The sequence below is a fragment of the Physeter macrocephalus genome, chromosome 8, assembly GCF_002837175.3.
Source record: "Physeter macrocephalus isolate SW-GA chromosome 8, ASM283717v5, whole genome shotgun sequence".
Classification (NCBI taxonomy): Eukaryota; Metazoa; Chordata; class Mammalia; order Artiodactyla; family Physeteridae; genus Physeter; species Physeter macrocephalus.
Genome location: NC_041221.1, coordinates 65,215,974 through 65,225,881, shown reverse-complemented (window position 1 = coordinate 65,225,881; position 9,908 = coordinate 65,215,974). Strand labels below are relative to the sequence as shown.

Below are 9,908 nucleotides of genomic sequence, written 5' to 3'. Positions count from 1 at the left end.
ATGTCTTCCTCCAACTTAGAATATATGCTCCACAAGGACATTTTGTGTTCATTGCTTGTCTTAGCACCTAGAACCATGTCTATCACATGGTAGGCACACAAAAGATGTTTTCTGAACGAACCATTCAGAATCCTTCCAGTACATCTCATGTTTCAATGTCTTTTACCCAAGCTAGCTTGAATCCGTCCTCATACTGGTGTAACAGTTCAACTTAAATTTTACCTTACTCACATTTCTTTCACTAAGATGTATCAGATTACATAATGATAGTTCCCTTTTTCCTGCATCTTCCTATCTTGTTGCTGACCACTTATTAAGTCCTGAGATAGCTGCCATTTAACAATTTTATCAGCAATTTGGAAAAAGCTCAGTTCTCCTTTGCTACTATATTGTACTGTTATAATATTGTGACTACAATAATTTAATAATTTTTTTTAACTGACTTAATATTTGAAAGTCATGAAACATTCATTTCTGCCCTGAAACTATAGCCTCTGTTCTCAAATGAAATCAGAAATCGAGAGTCCAGGATTCAATTAGGAACAAATTCTGCCACCTTTGAGTTATCTAAGCTTGTCGTTTCTTCCATTTCTCCTTCCTGCTATTCAAATTTTAACAATATCAGGGCTTTTTCTAGCACTGGTCCATTGGAAGGTGAGAGAACACGTACATATCAAATCAGTATGTCTACTTGACCATAGTCCTAATCAAGGAGTTGAAGTCTTGGTAGTTCAAGAATGTTGGCTAAAATGGGAGTGAGAAAGTACTGTGAGTTCACTTGCCTGACATCCTTGGTCTCCATCTCTTTTCTAAGGGCCCATGATAATTTTAAGATTTCTCAGCAAACATAGTCAATGAACACTGGCTAATTTTCCATCAGCAAAGATCTCAAACTCTTTACTACTACAAGTCACCTTTGTTCTTCCTATGATGCCACTCTCCTGACTTTTTAGGGTCCACTTCATTATGAAATGTTCTGGTGTTTTAATGGACCCACATGAATTTACATTTACCCTTAGGCAATGTCAACTTGCAAAAAACTAAGAATAAGCTTGCAAAAAAGAACCAATCCTCCTACCACTTTATAGTTTTGATTTTTATTTCTACTTAGCACTAATGTGATTTTAATATGTCACCATGGATTCATTTATTTTAACTTGCACCCATTGACTTAACCTTTTCACATTTAAGACTGGATGTCAAAGAGAAACTTTAAAAATATTTCAAGGGATTGAATATTCTGAAAATTGTAGCTTTAAAAGGCATATTTGTCAGTATTACTTCTGGGTATATATCCACAGGAATTGAAAGCAGAGTATCAAAGAGATATTTGCACATCCGTGTTCACAGCAGCACTATTCACAATAGCCTACAGGTGGAAGCAACTCAAATGTCCACTGACAGATGAATAAACAAAATGTGGTATACACATACAATGGAATACTACACAACTTTTAAAAAGGGAGGAAATCCTCTCATGTGCTACAACACGGATGAAACTTGAGGACACCATAATAAGTAAAATAAGCCACTCATAAAAAGACAAATACTGTAATAATTCCACTTACATAAAGTCTCTAAGGCAACCAAACTCAGAAATGGAGAGCAGAATGGCAGTTACCAGGGTCTGGGGGATAGGGAGGAATAAGTTGTTGTTTAACAGGTATGTAGTTCTGTTAGATGGGGAAGCCCTGGAGATCTGTTTCATGACAATGTGAATACACTCAACACTACACACAACACTTAAAAATGGTTAAGGTGGTATGTTTTATGATGTGGTTTTACCACACCAAAAACGTATTTGCGTCATTTTGCATTTAGATTTTTTGATGGAGATGGGGTGAGACAGATGTTTATAATGTATATGTAGCATTTACCCCTTATATTGTAATTTCCTTTAAACCACACACACAAAAAAACCTCTAACAAACTTAGCATTTAATAAATATATCAAGTACTGAGCATCTTAAATAATAGTTTATTAGGGAAGAATGACCAAATGTACAGACTGAAGAAAAACTGGTTATTCTGTCCCATATTTTATCTTTGTGATTATCTGATTTATGTCTGTCTTTTCCACTAAGCAGAAAAGTAAGCTCCAGTGTCTGGTTTTATTCACCATTACATCTCCAGGGCCTAGAAAACAGTACATAAATATTTACTGAATGAATGAATATGGTATTAAAACACTTGGAGATGTGGTAACACCCACGTCCATAATCACTGAATTCAAGCGTAATTAGAGATATACCATAAAGGAGGCAGAATCAACTTTCAAAAAACTAATTTTAATCAAAACAAAAATTGTTGATCATTAACAAGTTTATAAAACAGTGATTTAGTTACATAAATAAATTGATATCAGTGTATCAAATCTTAATTACTTTCAACTTCATGAGCATGTTTACATGGGTGATGAAGTACAACCTTTTTTTTTTCTTTTTACCTATTATAATAAATAAAATGGAGCGCATGAAATAGTTCTTCTAAACAAAAATACCTACAAACATACCTCTAGCATGTTCTCTAATGAAGGGAACAAGAGACACTGGACAACTTTTGCACCAAAACATAAAAATTGCTTTAAAAAGCACAAGGTTACAGAACCATCAGCTAAAGTAAAGACACTATACTGTAACCAAAGTTGGTATTTAATAATATAATGAACAGTTTGGTAGTTAGATCTCCAGTTTGGTTATTTTAAAGCATTAAGACAAGGCAAGATAGAAGGCTGCTTTTGTTTTGAGTAATTCTAGAGAAAATAAAATATATTTAAAAATAAAAGAAAGAAAACTGAAAAGTAGAACAGTCATACCTACACAACTTTCTGTCCTGCACAAAGTCAAAATACCTATGCAGAATAGATATATAATATATATAATGTTATTTGTGCACAAAGGTTAGCTTATTATTAGCTCACTGCAAAGGCGTAATGTATCAGATGTCAATTGTTTTGGAAAACATTTTGCGTTTTGTCAAAAGGATATTTCTTTTAAGTTTCCTAGGCTAGGAGGCACGAACCCCAGGTTCCGGCATACTGTATATTCTTAATGCTAAGGCTTGCTGCTCTGGCTGTGTATTTTGTTGTCCCTCTTTATTCTAGTGCCTGTTACAAGCATGTGTGGTGTAGTGGTTGTGGTTGGTGTGTCTTGTGTCTGTGTGTATACATATATATATGTATACATAGGTTGTATAAATATATATACATATATAATTTCTCCCAATAGATCTCAGTCAAACCATGCAATCCAAAAGGTGGCTCTGCATAGATGCCCAGCATGAAGTTCACCGCCTGAGCCAACCCTGAAGCAAGGCGCACTTTTAGTCCTTCTGATAGGTTTTCTCTCAGTTTTTTTTTTTTTGTTTTTGTTTAAAACCAAGCTACTGCAGCTTCAAGTATTTTGCATTACATAGAATATTTTTTATAAATTAGTTAATGTTATATTTTCAATATTCAGACATATACTATAATATATATACAGTACAATAAATGCTCTCATTCTTTTTTTATTTTTATTTTTTTGATAAATCCCTGAGAATGTATGTTGACAGTCGCTAAGTTTCCACATGCACAAGCATTGTGTGCCATGCTTCTGGACGAACAGCACTGCAAAGCCACGTGGGTCAGCCTTTTAACTATTAGTATTTTCGTTTTGTTGGTTTGTTTAAATATGCTGAAAATGTAAAGATGAGTTACAAAGGAGTAAAGCTGAATCCATTCGAGGTACTTATCACAGGATGGAGGTGTTTTGTTTGGTTTTTAAAGCCATTTCAATTATTTTTTTTTGAGGCTGTGAACGTATACAGAAAACAGGAGAGCTATGTGGACTTTTGCCACTTGACAACATATACTCAGTGTAAACCAAACCTTTTTAACCTCTCTCTCATACAAAACCAAAAAAACAAAAACAAAAAAAAGAATAAGAAAAATAATAAAATAAAAAGAAAGAAAAAGGGAAGAAAATTAAAAACACACAAACTTTCACATGACAATTTAGTCTGCAAACGCAATATAACTATACACATATAATACCGGTGTGGCTCTGTTCTTTAAGTTAAAAAGGGTACAAAGGCAGGCTCAAGTAAAAACAAACTGTCCCCCCCATTCCCCCCCCACCCCCATTCATACAAGTTCTATCAACCAAACCTCTCCCGAACCAACATCATCAGTTTCTTTTTGCCTTTGTAGATTTGTTTCAGGTTGTCGATAAACTGTGTAAACTGAATGTGTCCATCATGCGCCATTAAGAAGGTCTCTCGGGCCTTGCTGAGGAACTCTATAAACTCACTATAGTGCCGAGGACTGATGTGTGTGAGCCGTGAGTGTGTCGTGTTGATGTAGGCCCCGATTGTGGCATCCAAGAGTTGCCTCAAGGGGGCTTTGTCCAGTGACATGAGCTTACCAGAGTTCCTCCTTCCGTGAAGTCCCACCATGCCAGGAGTGGTCAGAGTGCATCTGCGCAAAATGTCTGACAGTACCGTTGCACACTTGACACTCTTGACCACCAGAGGTATTATAGCTGCAAGCTCATTTTTACCAAGGGAGTGGCTAAGCGCACAGGCCCACAAAACGTCATTAATGGCAGGGTGCGTGTCCTGATTGTAGCTCAGGTTAAGATGGGTCATGGCCAGGGTGGCCAGCTTGTAGGCCCTCATGGGGTACCCGCGGTGCTCCATGTACCGTGCTATTGTAAAGAGCTGGGTGTAGCTCATGCCAGTTGTAGCAGCGTCGAGAACAATTTGGTACGCCGTCTCAAAAGCTATGTGATCCTTTTCACACAGGGTCAGCGCGGAGAGGGCACAGTTCTGAGGGTCCTTCATAGCGCACTGCAATGCAAGTGTCCGGGCGCTGCTGGCCAGCTTTTCCTGCTGGTGGCAGTCCAGGTGGAGGCGGACGATGGTGCTGTTGGACATCACGGTGGTTGCAACAATACTTGTGGCTTCAGTGGGAGTAAAAAGCGTAAACCAGCTCTGCATGATGCTGTCCAGGGCATAAACACCTGCAAGGAGCACAGAGAAGCCCCATTACTGATGAGAGGATGCCCAGAGGTCTTGCCTTATTTCCACTTTATAATCAATGCTTGCTTACATTGTTAACCATCACAGGACATGAGCTAGGTCAGAAAATCCTGTAAGGTAATGTGCCTGGGAGCAACCTTTTAGAATAAGGTTATTATAGATTGCTACTCAGTGAAATGCCTGAAAGGAACATGAACTTCCTGTAATAAAGAACTAATCCTCTCGGTAGCTGGTATTTGCACTGTGCTGCTGCTTGCTTGCTTGCCATCTCAGACAGTGGCTTTTTGCTAATGAGTTCTAGTTCACTGGGGCCTCCTGTCAGTTACCCACCACAGAATCTGAGTCAGAAAAACTACAACCCTCACCAAAATGGGGAGTTTTTATGTGGTCTGTGTGCCTGTGTGTAAGTAAGTTTAAAGTGCGCACAATACAAAAAGTGATTAAACACACAAAGAAGCAGGAAAATGTGACCTATAATCAAGAGAAAAGAGTCAACAGAAGCAGACATACAGACGACTCAGATGTTGGAAATGGATGACAAGGTCTTTAAAATAACCATTTTTAAGTACACAGATGCAATATGCCTCAGCTGTAAGAAAATCCTAAATGTGGGCCATTTAAAGCACAGGTACTAAATCTAAGAGAAATAAGGCCTATTTCTTGGTGCAGGGGTAGGGGGAGTGATGTGGCAGTTCTTGAACTGGTATTATCTTTGTATTGCTTCACTAAAGCATCACTTCAGTAATACAATTTTTATACTGAGACCAATTTCCCTTTTTTCAAGATAACATACCATTATAGATTAATAAAAGAAAAATAACAAGAAAAATGCTTTTCTAGTATCTGCTGTGTCAATCTTTAGATAAGCACTGAGGTAGCAGTGTCTTCTCAGCAGGAGGTGTGTATCCTTTTCTGATGCAAATAAGTAGAAGACAGTTTAACCCACATTTATTTCCAAACAGCCACCATTTTGTTTGTGTTCGCCTTCTCGCCAGGAATGTATGGGTTTTTTAGTTATGATTTATTGCTGCAGAGGGGAAATAGTTGGCTGAAGGGTCTCACAGATTGCACTGTATGGGCAAACGGGGATCTTCTTATGGCTACTACAAATTCTCACAAAGCTCACCTAAACCACACCCAGTGGTCATTTCTCTGTTGGATACCATGACGAATGCCCTCAGATGGTGAAGAAAAAAACTCAGTGCAACTAGATAACTTTATATTGTTTTCATTAAAGTGACCTGAACCATTAACCCACAGTCTAAAGTTAGTTCCAAAGATGGTTTGCTGCCTACCAAAGAAAGATTCACTCTGGAATATGAAACTGTAAACTTGATTATCACAAAAAGTTACTGAAAGCACCTTAAGTGTGACAGAACAGCTGAATAAAAAGTGTTTGCTCCCTGACTTATTCCATTTTAAGTAAGAGTTGGAGCCCCACAGATGTGACAGGAACAGTGCAAGTGTGTATAACTGAAGGCTGACGGTGGGGTTCGGGGAAGAGAGCCCCTGTAGGTTGCCAGAAGGGGCAGGAGCCTTGGAGAAGTCAAGGTAAAGAAGTGAAAATGTTCTTCTCTGTACCTGGAAATAAGTGAAATCTGACCACGAGGCGCCTTGGGGAGCCCCTGCCCCTGACTTACGTACCCACTTCAGTAGCGCACGTTACCAGCCACCTGACCATCTCCCGCCGGCGCCAGTTTAAGGTCGACAGTGTCATTCGCATAACCTATGAAGACAGGATAACAAAATGTTTTGGAAGATTATCCCTAAGTCAATGGAAAAAGAAAACAATTCATTCCAAGGTATAAATTATCAGGCAGACTCCCTACTACCAGGAGGACGGAGAGCCTTATTTGGAACGAAGCTGTGCATATGAATTTGGACTTACCCACAGCTCCCCTTGCTGGCCTTGCCCCAGCCTGGGAGGCGGGAGGTCTGTGTTCTACTCCTGGTAGGCCAACTGACTAGACGTGGCAACCTGGGCAAGTCACTCAATTGACCACTTTTCTCCTCTGCAAAATCCAAGGGCTGGACTGGCACATTAAACACAGCCCATGCCCTCTTCTCCTCTCCAGCTTTAATATTCCATGGTTCTAAATTTCTGAGCCACCTCATGAATTAATTCTGACTAGGAACCCTCAGTTGGCAAAGAAAGAGGTTTTTTTTTTTTTTAATAATTGTTTTAGTTATCCCTTCAATCTCTGGTTGTTCCTTCCTGGCGATTAAGAAGATAACCCCAGGTCTATAGAAAGAAATCACCTTTGGCATCGTTAGCAATCTAATTTTGTTTTTTACTTTCTAATAGATTCCAAGATAAAATTAACCATATCGTCCTGCTTCCCTCATTTTTTAAGATTCAGAGCATCTAGGGACATAATATTCCTAAAGCCTGGGAAAGGTCCTATGGGATTCCTTCCTGGGTCCCAGGAAGGAGGAAGCAGGGAGCAAGCTCTCAGTAATCTGCCATTTACCAAAACAATCTGCCGGAATTCCAAATACCCAGAAAACTCATGTTAATGGCTCTTTCTGCATCAGACCTTTAAGAGGAAAATGATAACAAAAATAAGCCAAACAACAAGAATTTATTTTTTAAAAGAAAACTTCTAAAATGTCATTGTATAGCTTAAATGCAATCTCCCATGCCCTCTGCTTGTAGAGTACTGTAAGTGGCAAGTGCATTTTTCTACAGTCTAATTCTTTAACCTTATTAATCACTGTAAGGAGAAGCCGTAACTAGAAAACCATATTAATAATCTAATTGGGGCATTCTAGTCCCCATACTTTAGAAAATTAGAAGATGACAATTTCTTTCACTGCTTTTTATGGAGGAAAAAACACAAATGTTAATAGAGATTCCCTGAGAAAAGGAGAAATATAAACTTTTCAGTTCCTGGTCTATACAGTAATCTTTTCAGATACTATAAGGAAGCAAACATCTATCTGCATGACTAACTCAAAATGTCCTTGGTAATAAGGCCTGCTGAAGCTGAAGCTGGACCCCGGCCCAATCCCTCTTCCTTTACCCTAAGTTTCTCAGCGTTATAAAAAGGAGTCAGAACTGTCCATCTATCATGAACGTGCAAACATCAGTAAATATCTGTACTTCCTCTAAAAATTTAACCCTAACAAATGAATCGTTATTATACATGAGAGCTTTATTTAAGCCATGTATAGCAAGAACTCTTCTTCAGTTCATTAAAGGAGAAACAGTGATGTTAGGCTCTAATACAGAAGATGATTTTTTTATTGAAAGACACAAACAGGGCTTCTAAAGGTACAGTCCTACACATGAGGCAGCAGTCTGCTTCAGGTGGGAATGACCACAACTGCGAAGCACAGTGCTCTCCTGAAGTCTAACAGATCTGTGCAACAGAGTCATGTACCCGCACTAAAAAATCCAAACAAACAGCAGCACCCTAGGATGATGCTTTTATTTAGCAGTCCTTGGTGCCCCAGGAAAGACCACAGTCACATACCTGCAGGCCCAGCTCCAGAGACACCTTCAGAAGAGTGATGTCTGGCAAACTGTCCATGAGAGTTGCTATTTTAAATGCATCTTGGGCAAGCTTGAAGATGTGGGATGAGGAGTGAATGTTTTTCTGGATGGATTCTAATACTGTTTCCAGCCTCCGAACATCGCCTGCAACGAACAAGGCGAAACCAAATCAAAGCAAAGCAAGGCAAAGCAAAACAACAACAACAAAAATCACACAACCACACACACACACACACACAGAGGGAGTTAAAAAAGGAACAAAACAAAACACAAAGTACAAGTTACTTTACATGAAATGTTCACGATGGCACAGATGTTACAACTAAGTGTCCCAAGGTTATTGCATATCTATGAATCCCGGCTTCAGGAAAAAGATACACTGAGACACACCCTCATGAGTAAAAGCGCATGTGAACCAGAACCAACATGAGATAGCAAATAGTTCTCTCAGGTTCCTGCTTTTTTATTTCTGGTGAATATTTCAGGGAGAAGAAATGTAACCCAACTTTTTAATCTGCCTCTGAAGCTCACCCACCATTTACATGGCATGGTAACTAAACCCAAACTCTGCCAGCAGCAAGTTTAATGATGCAGTTAAATGAGGAAAATGCCAGCTCAAATGAGTAGCACCTGTTTTGCTTCATAAGCTAACATCTAAAGAAAAGGATCCCTTACAACATAAGCACCACTATTGAGAATCTGATGGAAAACATGACCCTTAAAATAAAAAGGCAAACTAACAAAATAATCATGAGGCCTCAGGACAAGCCACTACCTTTGGCTGCAGTGAGCATAGTGGATGCCAGCTCGCACTGCTGGGATTCTATGTGGCTTAGAGTGAACCAACGAGGGTACCGGTTGGGAACAACGGATGCCATGTGGTGTGGACGGGTGAGGTCTCCCGCTGGAGCAGTGGATTCCAACACTAGCAACCTGTAATGACAAGACAAGGCAGGCGGCTCTTAGTTACCACTTGTCCATCACCCTGGCCACAGGGACTGCCCAGAAGCCAGAGGAGCAGCTAGATGCTGGGAGAGATTGTTCAGGTCCTCGGTGAGGGAAGAGCTGGTACAGCTACACTTTGCTGTCTGGATGCTAAAGTTACCTCGTTAATTGCCCATCACCTAACCCTAAGAGGTTTCCTTTCTTTAGCATCATTCAGAAAATGGCAACATTCAAGGAAATTAAGACGTGTAACAATGGAGAGGTTTGAAACACAAGTCTTAATGTTTACCTACTGTAAAATTTCTGAATCTTATCACTCATTAAAAAATAAAAATCAGAAGAAACTGATAGTCAAGTGGATATTTAAAACTGAGATTACAACCGTTAGGAATCAGTGTATAGCTGAGACAAATAAGTTTAACTTATTAAAACAAAGTAAGAGGGAAAG

The 9,908-nt window shown here is 39.2% G+C and overlaps 1 protein-coding gene across 1 annotated transcript in view; it reads right to left on the bottom strand.

Moving 5' to 3' along the window:
- Positions 1-1,972: 1,972 nt before the first annotated feature.
- ZSWIM6 (zinc finger SWIM-type containing 6) overlaps positions 1,973-9,908 on the bottom strand; it is a 221,542-nt gene continuing 213,606 nt past the window's right edge. The window contains exons 11-14 of the mRNA XM_024123181.2: positions 9,291-9,448; positions 8,496-8,659; positions 6,664-6,745; positions 1,973-5,000 (exon numbers count right to left, since the gene is read on the bottom strand). Coding sequence (XP_023978949.1) covers positions 4,138-5,000; positions 6,664-6,745; positions 8,496-8,659; positions 9,291-9,448 — 1,267 coding nt within the window. The 3' untranslated portion in view covers positions 1,973-4,137. The remainder of the gene's footprint in view (positions 5,001-6,663; positions 6,746-8,495; positions 8,660-9,290; positions 9,449-9,908) is intronic.